General features: G+C 39.9%; 1 protein-coding gene across 1 annotated transcript; it reads right to left on the reverse strand.

The window, feature by feature from the left end:
- Positions 1-1061: 1061 nt before the first annotated feature.
- On the reverse strand, positions 1062-18361 carry C1H6orf58 (chromosome 1 C6orf58 homolog). Its single transcript, XM_026666019.2, has 6 exons — positions 17971-18361; positions 8857-8943; positions 7249-7433; positions 5501-5631; positions 4340-4578; positions 1062-3027 (listed from the first exon to the last, which is right to left on the reverse strand). The coding sequence occupies exons 1-6, from the start codon at positions 18329-18331 to the stop codon at positions 2912-2914; spliced, it is 1119 nt and encodes a 372-aa protein (XP_026521804.2). The 5' UTR covers positions 18332-18361; the 3' UTR covers positions 1062-2911.
- Positions 18362-20354: the final 1993 nt, after the last annotated feature.

Here is a 20354-nt window from a genome sequence, read left to right on the forward strand (position 1 = left end):
TGCCCACCCAGTCACATAACCACCAATCCACACCCACAAATGAAGCCACACCCACAGAACCGGTTGTTACAAAATTTGAATCCCAACCCTGTATTTATCAAAGATAATAAAATTTACCTTCAGACTGATTACGTTTCCAACATATGTTTCACATACCCTTATGTATCTCTGACAATTTATCAGGTACAAACAGTATAACATCTTGTAAAACTTCTCTTTCACGTTTTAATATAATGTAAATTTCAATCTTTTCACTCCACAAATTCTCTCTATTGATTAAGCATTATACTGTATCCAACAGATCCAATAAATGTTGTTATACATCTTAGCAATAGTGTGCTCATTAACATGCTTCAAGATCAGTTTTCTTATTCATAAAAGCAAAATTCTTCTTACCTAATTTAAATCTGTCAAGAGAACAGAAGCAAACTATTGACAAATATCACTATCCCTTTCCAGTTCTTTCCATATCTTCATTTTGTATATCATTTATTACCTTTGTTGAAGCAAGAGACCCTACCAATATCACTCAAACTTATATAATCTCTCACGTACTACTATAATGTATTATATAAAGCTTTGGAATTGGATGGTCCAGAATGCAATGGCTTGGGTACTAATGGTGCCATTCAGTTTATGCAATGATATGGCCTTTGTGAGATGTACTGCTTACCACTTTGTCTCCTGGTAGAATTCAAGGTGCTTATTGGGACAAAGGTAAATTTGAAGATCATCTACTCTCAGAGAAGGTTTTCCTCCAGATCCTTTCCCTGAAGGAATATCATCTGCAGGGACAATAGAATATGGTCACTTGCCCCCCTACCCCCCAACTGATTTCAGCATCAATCCTTCTGAATATGATGATGGTAAGATATGGATTTTCCAGCATGCTCATAGAATCTGAAGAGTCTGAAATATTTTTTGATCCATTTTGCAAGGTAGATCTTGTACAAGATGGATATAATACCTGAAGTAGCTGGATATAGATTGCTTATGTATTATGTTTTTCATTATGCTTGTATGCAAACTAGTAAATAAGTACATAAAATACCATAATGTAGTTAGATTGATTTTTTGTTTACTTTTTAAAATGTATTCATGACAAAGGTAAAGTTTTCCAACAATATTGAACCAAACAGAAGGCAGTAAATTAGAAGAGATATGCAAAGAAAACTGCCTTGAATGAAAGTTCTACAGATGCATCAAAAGCAAGGGAACCTCACTGTCATCCCACAACTACTAAGTGTAAAAGGGTTGCATAAGTGTAGCTTTCTTTTGGCTTTTCTTCAAAGACCTTGACTGAAAATACCAGAGTATGAAGAGCCTTTAGGCCAGTCAGGGTTTTAGTGCAAGGAAAACGCAACAGGAGCTGTCCCTTCAACATCATCAAATGCCTCACTAAAGTGAAGCCAAGAGACTGCATCCAAACTTCATCAAGGGGATCCACAAAGTGATACAGCAGACCATGAAAATATTTATTTATGTTGGGTAAAGCAGAACTATTTCACAGAACGGGTGGAAAAGAGCTTTTCTTTTCTTTTTTAAATTTCTGTATATATTTTCTCTTTACATACAATAAGTGCTTAGTGAACAGCATACTGTCTGAGTCAGTTTGCTTACATAATAATATAAGCTCCTAGTTTCTACCTCTATTATCCAACCATTGATAAAACAAGTCCCAAGTTTGAAAATATTCTGTGTCTTCTTTTTCTATTTTCAATGTTAGTCTATCCATTTCTGCACAGTCTAATATTTTTTAATTATATCTTCTTCTGTAGGTGTTTCCTCATTTTTCCAGTATTGTGTAAGTACAATTCTTGCTGCTGCCAAAACATGTAATATTAAATATACATTCTTTTCTGGTATTATGCCTAACAAAAATAATTCTGGCTTATAGTCTATATGCTGCCTTAACATTTTCTAATCATGTATGTACTTTTGTTCTTTTTATTTTTGCTTTTGGACACATCCACCATATGTGATAGTATGTGCCTGGCATTTGATTACATTTCCAACATTTGGCTGACATGTTTTTAAACATTTTTGCTAACCTTGCTGGTGGTAAGTGCCACCTATAAAACATTTTATACAAATTTTCCTAATATGTAGTTGCCATCATCAATTTATTTATAAGACTGAAAATGCTGCAAGAATCCAACAACAATGGGAGATTTGGGCTACCAGATTGAGAGCTATATTATCAAACATGTGTATTAACATGGGTGAAAGAATGGATAACTCTCAGACATAGAAGATTACTGTATTTAGAAGGTCATGATCTCCAGTTAGGATGGCATGCTTTTTTATGGTATGGTAAGAACAAAATACATAGATATTTTCAAAGACACTATGTAAGGAATGCTCTATTTTTAGTATGGGAAAAGGTGAAAGCTAAAATTTATATGAAAATACCAGGATTGCTTTCAACAATGGAAGCATTTGTCCACCCAAATCTAGTAAATCTGGAGAAAAATTTAACATATAAAAATATTTTAAACATGGAAAGGGTACTAAAAACTAAACAAGAACTACAGAAACAGGGTGTTGATTTATTGTGGTGGCCACAAATGCAAATGCAATCGAGATATGAGAAAGATGTTAAGACCTATGCCTTTTATAAAGAACAAACAACATTTGATCAAACACTGTAAGCAGTGGATGAAAAGTTAATTAAGAAATTATATAATTTTCTATTAAGCCTAAAAATGGAAGATGAACAGGTGAAAGAGAATGATAGTTTGGACAAAAAAAAAAAATGGATATACCATAGGATTAGACCAAGGCTCTTCAAACTTGACAGCTTTAAGACTTCTGGACTTCAACTCCCAGAATTCTTCAGTCATGTTAGCTCAGGAATTCTGGGAGTTGAAGTCCACAAGTCTTAAACTTGCCAAGTTTGAAGACCCTTGAATTAGACAATTGGCAAAAACTTTGCAGAAGAAAAGAGTTTTTCAATAAGACTTCGACCAAAACGTCTTCCTTCTTCAGTGGACATGGCTTTTTTCCATAAAAGCAGTAGAATATTCCCTGCAACAACAAAAAAAAGATACAAAAATCATGTATTTATTTTCTTTATTTTTCAGTGCAATCTTAAAGCATCAAACAATTTAAAAATCAAGTGGCACTTAAACATTTATGAAAGAAAATTGAAGCAACAGTATTAGCTATTCTCACAGAATACTAATTATTATGTGAGAAGTATTTGTGGAAAACAACACATCCTGTGCCAATTTGAGATATAACATACAGACCCATACCAATATATGTAAAAAAAACCATGTGCTTATGGCTTCAGTTTGAAGATTATTTGTTTTTGATTTAATTTCACATCCACATATCAAACTCAGATGATGATGCATTTATTATTGTAAACTTGCAGAAAGAGGAAGTAACACTATCCAATTTACTTTTTCTTCTCAGAACTATCTGATATCAGCCATGAATAGAAGTGCTCTTCAGAGTTGATCCTTCAAAGGGTGTTTTGGAGTACAGGGAAGTCTGCAACACCTTAAAACAGCTAAAAAAAACACAGGTGTAACAACGGGGAAATGGTCATTCTGCTTTCCCAAATGTAATTTTAAGTTTCTAATCTGTACTAGTTCAGCAGGATAACCTCAGGATTTAAAAATACAAGTTAAATATCCAGAGAGAGGATGAATTCAAGTTCTGTAGAGTAGAGAATAGTTTACCAGTCCTATTGTAAAAGCTTTTGCATCATAAATTCACAGCAATTAATTGATGTGAGTGCAAAAAAAAAAAAAGAAAATATATCCAACTTCATTGAGAGAGCTAGCAAAACTAACAGAAGTGTAATCTAAATTGTAATATAAAATCTAAAATGATGCTTGCAGTTCTTAGACTTACTGTCTGGATACAAAAAAACTATGATATGAAGCATCCTCACAATTTTCAGTAGGAATTTATGTGCAGAAAGAATGATGCTTCGACAAGCACCTCTTTTTCCCCTCCTAGATACTCCTAGGTCAAAGTTTCTTACAAAATATGCTCTGAAAACTGCAGTAAGGGCATACTAGGAATTTTTATTTTCTTGCCTGGTTGGGAACATTAGTTATTTCAGTGACTTCTTTAGCTCAGGGGGAATGGCAAGCCTGAATGATAATCTTACAATCTTCCATTGGTTGGCTAGAGAGAGAATTCATTGGTTCATGGTGTGTTCCCCAACTGCTTTTGGGGTTCCAAGTTAACCAGAATAAAGACAATTAGAGAATTGGCTTCAAAATGCTTTAGCGGGATTTGGAAGTGGAAACATTGCCACATGGAAGTGTCTTCTGTATGCCTGTAATTAAATATGGACCACGTATTGGTCTCAAACTCCTACCTGTATTCTTATTTGCGGTATGAAGACTCTCAAGAAGAAAAAGAATTTTATTCTGCAGAAATGTGAAGTCACCAATGAAGGGTACTTTGTCTCCTTCCAAAAGTATTCGAGGAGGTAATCCAGTCTGGAAATTATTTGTAACATTAAAGTTTGTAGGAAAATGCACAGCTGCAAGGAAATGGACTGCGGAAGACCAGGCCTCTCCAAAACTGCTTTCAGGTCCGCTGAGATATGAGAGACTGAAATGTAAGTAGGGGAAAGAAAGTCATGAATATTTGAATAATATTTATAATGTTACTGAACCAAATTGGAGAGAGGTTGCTGAGATATTTTTAATTGTAATTGACTTGCACCTTCTGGTCCAAACTCTATGGTTTGGGATAACACAATGATGATATTAACCAAAGATATATTCTTCCTACAGTATTGTGAACAATCAGATGGTATAATTAATCATATTTGAGTCTAACTACCATACAAATATGTCCAGTGGACTACCAAGATTATCCCACAGATATCAATAATTGTTCATAGTATGTCATCTACTTTCAGCTTCACTAGATAGTCAAGGAAATCAATTCCACAGGAAAACTAACATTTTGATTCAGAATGGCTATAATAGCAGAATATTGCAAATCTTACTCCCTACATCTAACAATAATTTCTACTTGCCACCAACCACAAGAAAAACCTAAAACAACCCATCATGTTGTCTGGGTTGTTGTTGTTGTTGTTGTTTTTTTGGTTAAGGTTCATAGAAGAAATTATGGACAGAACATAAGCTAATCCTACCACAATCCAGAGGCAGTTATGCCGGTTCAGAGTTACTGATGCTATGGTAAGGTAACTGCATTTTAGGAAAGATCTAAACCAGGTAAAGAAGAAATGTTTCTCATATCAGAGCTTCTCATAATTCTTTGGATAAACATCTAACCTTAAGGGTCCTCAGTGCTCTCTGAGCTTGGTTATTTTTGTGCAAATGTTTCATTACCCAAACTAGGTAACACCAACAGTGCCAGGTAACATCATCATTGGCACTGATGGTGGTACCCAGTTTGGGTAATGAAACGTCTGCAAGAAAACAATCAAGCACAGAGAGCACCAAGGACCCTTCATTTCAACTCAGAGCTACAAATATTCCCCTTTACTGATGCTTCTTACCTTTTTTTACACTTCTGAAATGCAGAATTAATAGAGAGAGTATGAGCTTTCCACATATAACCCAGGGCTTCATCTTCTGAGAAAAGAAGACTTGTAGCTGTTTCAGAGTATGGTGCAGTAGATAGGAGATACTAAAAATAATATATAGAAAGATAAGTAGATGTAGATATAGGTACCGTAGAATGAATAAAACTACTCATAAAAAAATGTACAACCATACCAGTGGTGAGATTCAATTTTTTTTTACTACCAGTTCTGTGGGCATGGCTTGGTGGGAGTGGCAGGGGAAGGATACTGTAAAATCTCCAGTCAGAGGTGGTATTTTCCAGTTCTCTGAACTACTCAAAATTTCCGCTACCAGTTCTCCAGAACTGGTCAGAACCTGCTGAATACCACCTCTGAACCATACCCATAAATAGATAGATAATGGATAACCCCTGTCTCAGCTTACCTCAAACTTTCCTGAAAATGAAGACATAGTATGGGTGGATGTAAGTTGTCCTTTCAGTCTAGTCTATTGCTTTAAAATTCCCTGGATGTCTGCCATCCAATTTTTAATCAAGCCTGACCCTATGAAACCCCACCATCTCTGTCAAGGAAGTCACTACCAGAGTATGGATCCAATCATAGGTCACTTCACTATCTGTTTTTGTGATCCAGGAGGGTGAGAACCCTGTCTACTTCTTCAGGAGTCACCAACACAAATTCATCCTAGATCACATGAACAGATTCTGCCCCAAGCTCCATCCTCCAGCAACAGTTGAAACTCTAGACATCCCCAAGGATTTATAACAGACTATTGATCGGTCATCATGGTTCCATTTTGGAGGATACTCAACACAGTTGTCAACTGTGTACCCAACACAGTTTTGTCCCTTGGACAAGTTGCCACAGTTATTACAAACAAAAATTAATATACACACCATGCCCCTTCAACAAACAGCTTACATTTGTTGACTGCAGCAAGACTTTTATATATGGAAAGATAACGTCAATTCCGACAAAAAAGAATGGCTGGAAAAAGTGATGGAGTTAGCATAGATTTTGAAATGAACTGTTTTAATTAATGAAAACAATAGCAATGGCAATAGCAACAGCACTTAGACTTATATATCTTTCCATAGTGCTTTACAGCAATCTCCGAGCAGTTTACAAATGTCAGCATTTTTTTTTCCTCTTCAGGGCCCTCTGGAGTTTGAGCTGACCAATCTCTCGACAACCACCTCTTTTAAAAAAAGGAAGGTTTGAAACTAGTCAACAATTGTTCGGTTCTATTGCAAGCAGGAACAGCTTCTTAAAAAGAGGCAAATGTCTTCAAGGAAGCATTAATCACTTCATGGACTTAACCACACATCCTCTTTTGGGAAGTTTTAACCAATCAGGAAAGAAACAAATCTAAAGCATAGGTGGTTGAACTCACAGCTTCAAGGACTTGTCCACTTCATTAGGTTTAGCAGACCCAAACAACTCCAAAAGGCTTTGTCTTAAGCTAGGCCATTCCTTTGTCCTGACCTCCTCTGGCCTTCAAGATGTAAAACCTGGTACATTACTGTACTCAAAGGTTAATTCATATATAGACATCTACTTTCGCCACCAAATATGAGGAAAAAACAGCTTTTCCCTTAAAATTAGAAGGTTCCCCACCCCACCCCAATGATGTATACAGTACTTGCATGGATGATATAGGGAAGAAGAAGTATATACTAAGAAGATATCCATATAGTTCTAAAAACAATCAACAGGTATACCTTGAAGAAATCCCTCCAAGCAGACATGACTTTTGGCACTTGGGTATTACATTCAGCAATGCTAAGGCAGAAATGTGCTCTTTGCTTGTCTGGTGGAATCAATTCTATCTCATTTTGTACCTCTTCAAACAAGCCACTATCCAGTGCCCCAAGAAAGGGAATAGCTGCCAAGTAGTAATTCATACCTAGGGCAATTTTAAAAAGTACGCATAGTTTAGCAGGTTAAAAATATTAGTCAAAGCAAAATAAGCTTAATGGAAAAAATACAAGTTTAGCTACTATAATTGGGACCAGCAACTTGGTCATTAAGTGAAATAGTTGTTAAGCAAAACAGTGACTGGGCCGATGTTCTTACTTCAGCTGTTCTTTGCTTTACAGACCTGCAAAATCATCATAAACGTGAGGACTGATAATAAAGTTACTTTTTCATTAGGATCATAGCTATGAACTAAATGAGGCAGTCTCTAAACAAGGCCTACCTGTGCAGGCTTAAACCAAATATTTATATATATATATATATATATATATATATATATATATATATATATATATATATATATATATATATATATATATATATCAGAATAATAAGACAACATAATATCTGATTAACTTTAATTGGTAGAATGTTGAGAGTTTATTAAATTTTCATTAGAATCTCATATGCCTTTTTCAGTTATCTTTAGTTATGATATGCATTTGTGCACAACTCTAATGTCATTGAAGACTAATCACTAAGTGGAATTCATATCACAAGTCAGTATTAATTATTAAACATGACTGCAATTCCTTTTTTGTATCAGTCTTGCTTGGAGATAATTACGTGACTATGAGATGTACCTTCTGGGCTATTCCCATGGAACTATGAGATAAGACATATTTTAAAATCAGTCATGTTAGATATTTTTGTCAATATTTCATTTGTTCTGAAATTTGTTTCTTTTTTTCCTGACTTTGCCACTTTATTTTATATATATCACCCTTTGTCTATTTTCATTTCCATCATTCTGGTATTTGAGAAAATGTTCCATTGAGGAAGTCAAACATATAACAGAGTTATTAGTGAAAATACTTCTACAATGTTATTCTGTGTGTGACTATTTAGGAGGTCACACAAATCTGCAGAAAAATATGATAATTGATGCAATGATCCTGCAAAAATGAAATGTGGAAATGGGAAGTTACTTCTTTGAACGAAATACTTCTGTACAAACAGTTAGCATATGTGTCGACAGTCCATCTGTCCATGCACAGTCATTTCAGGCTCTGAAAACTTGTGGTAGAAGGATTTTTATTGATCAATTTGTTAAGACAGAGGTCTCCATATTTGGCAACTTTAAGTCTAGTGGATTTCAACTTCCAGAATTTCTCAGCCAGGCATGCTGGCTAGAGAATTTTGGGTCCATAAGTCTTAAAGTTGCCAAATTTGGAGAACTCTGCTGTAAGGTTTGGTAGTTCTCATGGTGAAAATTTTAGCACTTGGCAAATCTTATCGTTTTTATAAGACATCGATACAATTGAAGAATTTATATTTTGAGTGCAATTGAGTTAGGAGCTTTCTCCGTTAAGTATAAAAATAAATAATTTCCAACAAGAATACATACTTACAAGCCCACCAGCTGAATTCAGATATGCATAGACTGTCTCCTTCCTTATGGCCACACCCTGTCGAATTTAAAGGATCTGCTAATCTGCCTAGAAGAAAATGAAACACTAATATTGCACAGCCTTTTTGGATGAGAAAAAAAAGTATTGTAGTTTTTATTTATTTATTTGTTCATTAAAAATATACTGTTTTTATTTATTTGTTTGTTCATCCGATTTATATTTCCACCCTTTTCACAAAAACGTGATTTTGGAGTTATATAAGAAACTATATAGAACACAATTTCTAATTTTTTAAAAAACTTATATTGCAATTGAAGGCTAAGAGAGGGCGACAGATGAAACCATCTCAGTACCTCACCAGTCTCCTGGGACCACCAGTCTGATGATATAACCAGATTTTGAGACACTTATGGAAAATGAACAAGGATAGATGCAGTCTCACTTCAGAGGGGAGGATATTCCATAAGGCAGGTGCCTACCAGGTGTAGCTCCTTAGCAGGTGGTACCTGTACCAAACCTCTTCTGCTGGATCTGATGGGATAGGCAGATCCCTCAAGTAACCTGGCTCTATACCATGAAGGGCTTTAAAGCACTTTGAATTGGATCTGGAATTTGAAGCAGACTGGCAAACAATGTAGGTCATGGAATATATAACATGTGCTGTTCTAGAGGCACATATCATTCCCTGAACTGCTGCCTTTTGTACCAGTTGAGGCTTCTGGATACTCTTCAAGGGTAGCCCTATGTACAGCATATTACAGTAGTCCAGTAGGTGACTAGGGCATGAGAGACCATGAACAAAGCCCCCCTCCATCTAGGAATGGGGGCAACTGGTACACAATATGAAGTTGTGTAAAGGTCCTTCTAATCACAACTGGCCACTTGCTATTTGTGCAGGAGGACTCAAAGTTATGCACTGAGTCTGTTTGGGCAGTGCAATCTCATCCAGCACCAAAGATGACACAGTCCTAAAAATGGTAGGCCCAAAACCCAAAGCCACTCAGTCTCACCAGAGTTCATCTGTAGCCTGTTTTTTCCCCATCTATACCCTCACAGCCTCCAGACATTGGGATGAGACATCTATAGCCGTGATAGAAAACCTATGGCACATGTGCCAAAAGTGGCACACAGAACCATTTGTGCTGGCACGCAAGGCGCAGGCAAACTGACCTCACTGTTCATGCCCGCGCCTCACAGCTGATTTTCTTTTGGTTGGTTTGAGGCCTTTTTCGCCTCCCAGAGGCTTGGAAAAAGCCTCTGTAAGCCTTCTCAGGCTGAATTATAGGCTCATTTCGTCACTTCCTGTAATACTGAAAGTGACGAAATGGGCCTATAATTCATCCTGAGAAGCCTTGCGTGGGCTTTTTCCAAGCCTCTGGGAGACCGAAAAAGGCCTCAAACCAGCTGAAAAATCAGTTGTGAGGTGCATTGCAGGTAAGAGGGTAGGAGTGGGGATTGTGCATGCATGCGCAGGGGGAGGAGGGCGCACATTGAATTCACATGAGTACGGGTGTGCTGGCACACTCTCAATTTTTGGCACAGGAGCCCAAAAAGGTTAGCTACCACTGATCACCACTGCTATAGCATTCCTCAATTTTCCAGAGGCAGAGATCCACATACTGATGATATCTCACTACAAGACACTAGATTATCTCACCTAATGGCCTCATGTAGATATTGAATAGGAGTGGAAAAGAGTGAAGAGAGCACCAAACCCGGTGGCAACTTAGATAGTAGGGCCTAAGGACAGGATCTCATCTCCCCAATTACCACAAACAGGAACCAATCTAGGAGAAAGGAAGTATACTAGCATGACACAGATAGTATTGATAGCTATAGAGACGACCAGTAGGACAAGGGTGGATTCACAACCCCCATATCACTCTCATCAGAGATCATCTAAAGGTGGGACCAATGCTGTTTCCATCTCATACCCAGGTCTGAATCCTGACTGAAAGGGATAAGAGAAAGACCGAGAACTTCCCTAATTTCACAGCACATTGCCACTGCTCTGGCAAGAATAGGGTCCACAACTATTATCATGGCCATTGTTAAGTCTGGGCGGTGGGTCCCAAGGAGAGACGAGACTCGAAATAGTAACAACAGCTCTTTATTAGGAAATCAGATACTGAGATGAAAACCCTAGCCACGGCAGCTCTTTTTATAGAGCTGGCTGCGGCTAGGCAGCCTATGACAGGCTTTTGACCTTGCCGCGCTTGGTTTTACCCAATCGCGGCAAACTGTATATGAACCAATCAGGATTGCTATATATCGTCCAATCGCGGCCCAGCTTTTCCGGACCAATCAGAATGCAGGCCTACAAGCCTGATAGTATGGAACACCCCTCCCCTCTTGGTTCCGTCCAAGGGGCGGGGTGACGTAGTCACGCAAGTAGGCGGGTCTTCGTACCTGCCTACTAGACTTGCGCAGTTCACAATGTCTCTGTTCACCATCGGGTTCAGACGGGCTCCGCGTCACTCTCAAGCTACTGGGTGGAACTGTCTGGAAGGGCGAGCCAGTCCTATAGCTGCGACTCCCACCTGGTGATTCCGGGTTGGTTGAGTCGTTTGCTCTGCTGCTCCCGCCTGGGTTCTCTGGGCTGGTAGAGCTTGTCCGGCTGCTGCTTCCAGGGGAAGTATCCGTCTGCCACGACTCCCTTCTGGCTGGTAAGTATTGTTGGTTTTTATTTAATGTTTGTGGGGGGTGTTCTGCTTGCACAGGGGTTTGTTCTTTTTCCGAACCTGGGGTCCCCCCCCCCTCTGATTTCTTGGTTGGAGTCTAAGAGGGGGAAAGTGGCCAGCCTGGATCGTAGCTGGTCAATATGACGTTTCCATGACCTCCCATCGGTGGTCTCGAGCCGGTAGGAGCGGGAGCCTGTGATTTGGGTGATTTTTGCAGGGATCCAAAGTGGGTCCCCTGTAAAGTTTTTGGCAAAAACAGTGTCTCCTACCTTGAAGGCGTGGCGCTTGCTGCTGGAACCGAAGGGTTTTTCTGGAGTGTAAGCAGGGTACAGGCGGTCCAGAGGTGACCTGAGTCTTCTGCCCATTAGCAGTTCTGCTGGGCTCTTGTTGTTGTTGGTGTTTGGTGTGATGTGTTGTAAGAGAAGCATCTTGGTGACTTTCTCATGGATGTTGCCATGTTCCATTTTTTGTAGAGATTTTTTTTGTAAATTGAACCATGCGTTCAGCTCTACCATTCGCTGCCGGGTGAGCTGGTGAAGTCAATGTGTGTCGGATGCCACGGTCTGCCAAGTATTGTTCAAAAGCCAAGGCGGTAAATTGTGGGCCATTGTCAGATACTATAACATCTGGCAGACCGTGCGTGGCGAAAAGTCTATTTAATTTCTTGATGACAGCTTCCGTGGTGGTTGTCTTCATTTTGCTCACCTCGAGCCAGTTCGAATAAGCGTCAACTGTGATTAAAAAGGTATGCCCCTTGGTCGGCCCTGCGAAGTCAATATGGATGCGCGACCAAGGGCCTCTGGGTGTCTCCCATTCTAATGGTGGGGCTTTTGGGGGAGCCGAGTGAGTCTCTTGGCATCTGTTACAAGGGGCGACCCAGGTTTCAACTTGTTTGTCCATGCCTGGCCACCAAGCATAGCTCCTGGCCAGGGCTTTCATGCGCACAATACCAGGGTGCCCTTCATGCAGCAAGTCTAAAACTTTTTTCTGTAGTGTCTCTGGTATTACTACCCGGTCTCCCCACAAAACGCAACCTCTTTGCGAAAAGAGTTCAGTTTGCCGGTTTTTAAATGGTTTAAAAAGTTCGTTTGGCTCGGTTTCTGGCCATCCCCTCTCCACCCAGCTGAGAACTCACACCAAGCGTTTGTCCTTTTTAGTTTCGTGTGCGATGTCTTGCACGGTTACTGGCGGCATGGGTATCATTTCAATTTGCAAAACTGGTAATGTGGGTGCTGGGTCATCTTGCAAGTCTGGCAAGGGGGAGTGGCTTAAAGCATTGGCGTGCGAGATAGTCTTGCCCGGGCGATGTATCAATTTGTAATTATAAGCAGCAAGAAATTCAGACCATCTTGTCATTCTAGGTGACAGGATGTATGGAGTGGGTTTGTCACCCGCCAATATGCCAAGTAGGGGCTTATGGTCTGTAATAATGGAAAATGTCTTACCATAAATGTATCCGTGGAATCTTTTTACTGCGGAAACGATGGCGGGGGTTCTTTGTCCAGCTGGCTATAGTTCCTCTCTGGCTTGGACAAGGTTCTGGAAAAGAATGCAATGGGGGCTTCTGTTCCATTCAGCAAAACGTGGCTCAGGATGGCGCCAACCCCGAAAGGCGATGCGTCGCAAGTAACAGTCAGTGGTAGTGTTTCATTATATTGAATGAGGACTGCGTCTGAAGTCAAAAGGTTCTTTAGTTGGTGAAAAGCGTGCTCTTCTCGCCGTCCCCATATCCAGGAAGCCTTTTTATCAAGGAGTCTATGCAGGGGTTCCGCGACAGTCACTTTCTGGGGTAGGAAAATGTTATAGAAATTAATGAGTCCGAGGAAGGCTTGGAGGTCCATTTTGTTTTTTGGTCTGGGGGCGTTTTTGATGGCTTTCAATTTTTGTCTGTGGGGTGAATTCCTTGTTTGTCAAGGAGGTATCCAAGAAATTCAGCCCTTTCAGTACATAATTGGCACTTTTCCTTTTTCACCTTGAGGCCAGCGTCTTTGAATTTCTGTAGGACCACCCTCAGTCATTTTTCGAATTGTTTTTTGGTAGGGGCTGCTACTAAAACATCGTCAAAATAGGGCACGACTCCTTTAATTCCCTGCAGCAATCTCTCCATTAGGCTTTGAAAAATCCCCGGTGCGACGCTGACCCCAAACTGGAGCCGGTTACATTTGAACGCCCCTCTATGTGTCACTATTGTTTGGGCTTTGGCGGTTTCAGCATCGACTGGCAGTTGTTGATAAGCTTGAGCCAGGTCGAGCTTTGCAAAGATTCTGCCACCCCCTAGTGAGTGTAGGAGATGTTGGACTACCGGCACTGGGTAGGCGCTCTGCTGCAATGCGTGGTTGAGGGTGGCCTTGTAGTCTCCACAAATTCTCAGGGAGCCATCTGGTTTGATGGGGGTGACAATTGGGGTCTCCCAAAGGGCATGATCAATGGGTTCTAACACGCCTTGCACTATTAGTTTGTCTAATTGTTCATCTATTTTAGGCTTGAGTGCAAAAGGCACTCGGCGCGGTTTGAGACGGATGGGAGCGATGTCAGGGCTAAGATTAAAGGAGATAGGGGACCCCTTGTACTTGCCTAGAAGACTTCTTGGAAGTCCCGAACGAGCATCGCTTCCCAGTCTTCGTCTTCTGTGTGGTTGATTCCTGCCATCTCGATCCCCAACGGTGCGAACCACTGCAACCCGAGTAGGCTGGGTCGGTCTTTATCAATGATTGTGAGTGGTAGGATGGTGGTGTGGTTTTTGAAAGAAACTTTAAAATGTCCAGTGCCAGCGACCGGAATGCGGTTACCTTGATAATCTCTCAATATTAGTTTCTGGTCACTTAGCTCTTGGCGGCGGATGCTGGGAATTAGTTGTTTTATGGTCCTCCAGGAGACCATAGAGAGGGAGGAGCCGGAGTCTACCTCCATGGTGCAAAGTTGATTCTCGATGGTGACCTCTACACGTATCTTTCGTGCATCTAATGATGAAGCGTGGCCGATGATGACTGTTTGGTACGTTTCTTCTCTTCTGGGTACATCAATGAATTTCCTGGGTCGGCTGTCCCGGTTCCATCTGCTGTCATTTTGGCGGTCCCGGTTTATGGTGGGGGTGCCATCTATTCTTCTTGGGCTGTTTCCCTGTCGTCGGGGGCTGGAATTTCGTTTGTTGCGGCATACTTTGGCAATATGCCCTCGTTTTTCGCAAAAATGGCAAACAGCGTCTAGGAACTTGCATTCGGAACGCGGGTGATTTCCTCCACAGCTGGCACATTGGTAACTTGACTTACGACCGTGCCGGTCTCGCTGCTCGCGTTCCGACTGAAGTCTGTGAATTTCTTCCTCTTCACTATCAGAAGGGGATTCGATGTCGCCGTGGTGAGTGGATGCTGCATGTTTTTCTGATGCGGTTGCCGTCTTGCTGGTGCGTTGGCGGTCGGTTCCATTTGAACACCGCATTCGCGCCGCTGACTTACAGGTGGTCTCGGCTGCAGTGGCTTCGGCTACGGCGTCGGCGAGGGAGATGTCCCCTTTAGCCATCAGCCTGCTTTGGAGAGTTGGGTCTTTCAGGCCTAGGATGACTCGGTCACGCATGGCCTCGTCTAGATTGGTGAATCCGCACAAGCCTCCTAGGTCCCTCAGGTCGGCTACGAACTCTCCGATGCTCTTGCCCTCGCGCTGATTCCTCTGGTAAAAGTCATGCCGATGGATGAGAGTCGGCACCGCCGGGGCATAGTGGTTCCGGAGGATGGGAGCTAGGGTATCCCAATCCATCGTCTTGACGTCTGCGGGCTTCGCGAGTGCCTTGGCCATTTTAAAAACGGCGGGTCCGCAGTGTGTTAGAAAGACCGCTCGCTTCTTGCTGCCGGTGGCATCCTTCAGGTTGTTTGATTCCAAGAACATTTGGAAATGATCAATGTAGGACTCCCAGTCCTCCCTGGCCGGATTGAATGGTGCGGGTGGCACGGCGCTGCTGGCCATTTTGCTGGTCGTCTATGCGCTTTCTGCCACGTGCTAGTCAGCTCTGTTGTCTCAGTATCCCATCCTCGTCGCCAGTGTTAAGTCTGGGTGGTGGGTCCCAAGGAGAGACGAGACTCGAAATAGTAACAACAGCTCTTTATTAGGAAATCAGATACTGAGATGAAAACCCTAGCCACGGCAGCTCTTTTTATAGAGCTTGCCGCGCTTGGTTTTACCCAATCGCAGCAACCCATATACGAACCAATCAGGATTGCTATATATCGTCCAATCGCGGCCCGGCTTTTCCGGACCAATCAGAATGCAGGCCTACAAGCCTGCTAGTATGGAACAGCCATGAACTTCTGAACCATCTCAGATCCCACTCCTTGAGAAGGCAGGCTGAAGTCACTCAATAGTATAAATCTAGGACACTCCACTGCCAACCCAGAGTTAAGTTAGAAAGATTTAATACCTAGAGTACAACTGAACAAACGGGATCTCACTTCTAGTAGTCTGTAGACATTTCCAGATGACGATTACCACATTTCTATTCCTATCCCAGTGTCTCAGCTAATAACATATCCAAAGCTCAGCTGGACATATTTCTGAAAGGGCCACCTCCCATTTCAGACCCAGCCGGCTTTTAGTAATACATGCAAGGTTGGCCCTCCAATCGATGATTAAATTGCAAATGAGGGAGGCCTAACTACAGACCAATTCAGCATTTAGAACAGTGGTGGGATTCAATTTTTTTACTACCAGTTCCGTGGGCGTGGCTTGGTAGATGTGGCAGCGGAAGGATACTGTAAAATCTCCAGTCAGAGGTGCCATTTGCCAGTTCTCCAAAATACTCAAAATTTCTGCTACCGGTTGTCCAGAACTGGTCAGAACCTGCTGAATACCACCTCTGATTTAGAAGCAGCAACTGAAAGCCAGGCGTTCCAAAGCCCCATTGACTAGATACAGGAGGTGAGATCAAGGAGCTGGAATGTAAAACTAGTATAATTGTTAATGAAAAAATTGTTTAGCTAAAACTGAAAACCTGCCAATTCTTCTGGTTATAGTTCCAAACGAAGAGCTACTTTTATTTTGCTCTTTTCAGTCTCTTCAATAAGCTGCAGTCAACATTTGAATGATATACCTGAAAAAATAATTTTACTGAAATAAAATGTGATGTTTATAATACATTTAACTTTGGCATATCAGAAAATGCCAATTCCTCTAGCCAACAATGAGATTATTGTGAGAAACAGAAATATAGGCTATTGATCTATCAGATTCGATAAGGCCTTTGGATGATAGCAGGCCCAAGAATAAAGAGACATCCACCAAAGTTTTAGATAGGATGATTTCAAAATATACCAGAACTTCTTGTAATCCTGCTGAGCCATTGCTAATTGTGAAACATGATTTTGCAAAGTATAAATATATTTGGACATAGAAGGGCGAAACCACAAGAAATAAGGAACTGAAAGAAGCTGGTGGATAGAGGTTTGAGATGTACATGGGTATATGTGGAAATTCTCAGTAAGAAAGAGCGAGCAAGTAAGTTGTGAAATGAGAGCAGAAAAATATGAAAAGAATGTCTGGGGATGAGTTCAGTGCCACTGGGTGTAGCTATTCCTTGTTGGACCTAGTTATTGTCTCTGGACCTCATTGCAATGGGTTATTACTGTAAATCATGTTATGATGGCTATTCATGTTTCAAATTGCTCATGAAATAAACCTCTGACTCTTAAAGCAAGAATTATTGTTTGTGGTTCGTCTGCATTCCTCTTTATTGGGATATTTTTACGACACTATTAAAAATATTCATAAAGAGTGCCCGATAAGATTCTTAAAATACATATAGTTATTCATTTACCCAAGATTGCCATCATTTGGAAATACTCCAAGATCAAAACAGGACCTCCCATTCCTAACCCACACAGACGATTCTGAAAATCAATGGTTAATCATGTCTATGAATCATTTACTGGGGCCCAAGAGCATTGGAAAAACTAAAGCAAATGATGATAGAAGCTACTGTTTTCTTTACAGCATTCCGCTTCTTCTAAAATTTTATTTTAATTAAATATAAAAGAAGCCTAGTAGTCATCAAATAAGAGTATTACTTCCCTGTGCTTAAGAAACAAGGAAGAAAACATTAATCTTTGTAACTGTTATTTCCTTATTTATTCATGTGGTGTTCCCATTTAAAATGTCTATTAAGTATCTCTGTTGTTTGATTAGACTATCAGGAACAAACAGTGTTTGTTTCAATGTTATACAACAGGTGGCAATTTCTCAGAGATTGGTCAATACAGTTTATCATTCGGCTAATGAATTGTATCACTTCATGGTCTAAAATCATCTGTATTTTCCTTCAAACCTACAAACAGTTTAAGATGAAAGTATGTTTGAAACAGAAAACTCTTATTTTTGTCATGGCCTAGAATCAACCTAACTTTGCTCTTAGGAATTCTAATATTAGAGTAAAAGAAATTGTTCCTACCTGAACCATATTGCCAGCCATGCTGTAATGGCAGTCCCCATAATATATTGTTGAGATTGTTAGTTCCAAGTTCACTGAAATATTTAGCTGAATATTTGAGCAAGATCTTATACATTCCCAATCTCTCTAAGTAGTTCCAGACATTGATGACAATCTTGTGGTTTTGGATAGGATAATCTTCAAAGTTTTCAGGCACTAAATGCCAGAGTGGAGGGAAAATGTCTTCAGAACCTTGGGATTGGGTTTGTAGATGAGATGGACTGGTGACCTCCATGGCAAGTAGGAAAAAAGTGAGACAGCACAAGCATTTTCTCAGGAAAGTATCTCCCATGCTGGACAGCAGTGTCATGCTTCTTGACATCCCAGCATGCAAAAGCTACTTTTAAAAACTACAGGCCACACCTATTCCCTAGGAAAATGAGTATGATTCTCTTTTACTCCACCCTTTGGTACATTGTGTTTCTCAAATTTCATAAAAAGTCATCAGCTTCGTGAGATGCATAGAATAGCTAGACTAATGGAGGATTTGAATTGGGATGATATGGAATGTATCTTCTCTGTTACTATATTTGTTGTATTTTTTTTTAAACTGCTATTAGCTATTTGATATAGGTAGTCCTTGCTTAATGACCAGTCATTTAGTGTCCGGTTAAAGTCTCACCCCCACTAGCGGGCAAAAAAACTTTGGATATAATATAGAATTAGAAAAATGGCAAAATTTATGGGAAAGAAACTATAAATTAACAATGGCAAATTCTTATAAAGAAAACTTATATAAAATGTTTTATAGATGGCACTAACCACCTGCTAGGATAGCTAAAATGTTTAAAAATATGTTTAGCAAATGTTGGAAATGTAACCAAAAAACAGGCACATATTACCATATGTGGTGGACCTGTGTTAAAGCAAAAAAAAAAAAAAAAACATTGGACAAAAATACATAAGTGGTTAGAAAAGATGATAGGAAAACATGTAGATTTTAAACCCGAACTTTTTCTATTAGGTATATCACCAGAAAAATTTGATAAGCAAAATGTATATTTAATATTGTGTATACTAATAGCAGTGAGGATTATATTTGCACAATATTGGAAAAATAAAGAAGTATCACAAGATGAAGAGATAATTAGGAAAATACTGGATTGTGCAGAAATGGATTACACTGAAAATTAAACAGAAAGAAGATACAGAATATTATCAAACATGGAACTTATTCTACCAGTGGTTGGAAAAAAGAGGTAGAGAATAAGAAAGTAATCTGTACTGTTAAGCAAATAAAATAACCAAGACAACACAATGTTTATTAAGCACTAACAAAATCTAAACAATAGAAAATTAATAAAACTTTTTTTAAAAAGTCCCGCCCTCCAGCAAAGTTACTTACAATCTGGTTCTAGTGTTCTGAAAGCTGCATACAAAATAGCAGATTTTGTGCACTGCCAACCAGCATACCTTTACAAGAAGTTGCAGCATTCTACAGTCACGTGATTGTGATGTACAACATTTTTGCTGGTTTCTGGTCTTTTGGGCGAGTATCTGAAAAAAATAAAAATAAAAGAGATATGCAAATGTAGGTTGGATTGAGAAATAATTATTATGGTTTGCTGAATAGTCAGCCAGATGTTCAGACTGGATTTGACATTTTTATTCACTTATTGAGTCCTTCTGGGATAGGGAGATGTGGATGCTTGATGGGGTTAAAAGTATTGTGGCAGGATGTAAGCTGGTCTGAGTAAAGCTGCTTTTTGCAATTGACTGATGGTACTGACACATAACTATCCAGATTTTTTTGTCTTTCTTATTGACAACTGTTGAGTCCGAAATGTTATGTGGCAGGTGCCTGTCTGTCTGGATTCTGAAGTCCCAGAGCAATTTAACTTTTTCACTTTCTATGACTGATTGGTAGGAAAACAGGCTGAGGAATTTTCCTGCAGACTTTTTGGGGGATTTTCCCAGGGTCTCTGGTCCACGGGATTTAAAATTGTAGAGTTGTAATTGCAGGAATGTCTTTATCTTTGATGGCAAATCTCAAGAGAAAAGAATGGTTCCAAGCAGATACAACTCAGGCAAATAAAGTTACTCATCTAAAGGAGGATTAGAGAGAGGAAGTAAACATATGTTGGACTTTGACTAGAGATCATTAATTGTGTTAGTTACTATGCTGAACAATAACGAAAGTCAAGCAGAAACCAAAGTTAACCAATGTTAGAGGATTACTAAAAATGTGTATAAATGCAAGACTAGATTCCAATAAAGTTCATCATGAATCAGTTGATCATGATCAAACACCTCAACTGCCTCGTCATTACAACAAGTGGCGCATGAACAGGGACCCTCTTACTTCGTCCGGCAAGGATTTGGTGCACCTTCAACCCTTTGGGCTT

The sequence above is a fragment of the Notechis scutatus genome, chromosome 1 (genome assembly GCF_049901735.1).
Source record: "Notechis scutatus isolate UNSWTSFEM ecotype Mainland chromosome 1, rNotScu1.2, whole genome shotgun sequence".
NCBI classification, from domain to species: Eukaryota; Metazoa; Chordata; class Lepidosauria; order Squamata; family Elapidae; genus Notechis; species Notechis scutatus.

Bases quoted from the DNA above. Each gene is read 5' to 3' on its own strand.
- C1H6orf58 (XM_026666019.2), bottom strand. From the start codon at position 18,331: ATGTCAAGAAGCATGACACTGCTGTCCAGCATGGGAGATACTTTCCTG. The intron at 7,434-8,856 runs GTAAGTATGTAT...AAATTGCCCTAG, and splicing joins TGAATTCAGCTGGTGGGCTT to GTATGAATTACTACTTGGCA. The intron at 3,028-4,339 runs GTAGGAGTTTGA...TTGTTGTTGCAG, and splicing joins TACCGCAAATAAGAATACAG to GGAATATTCTACTGCTTTTA.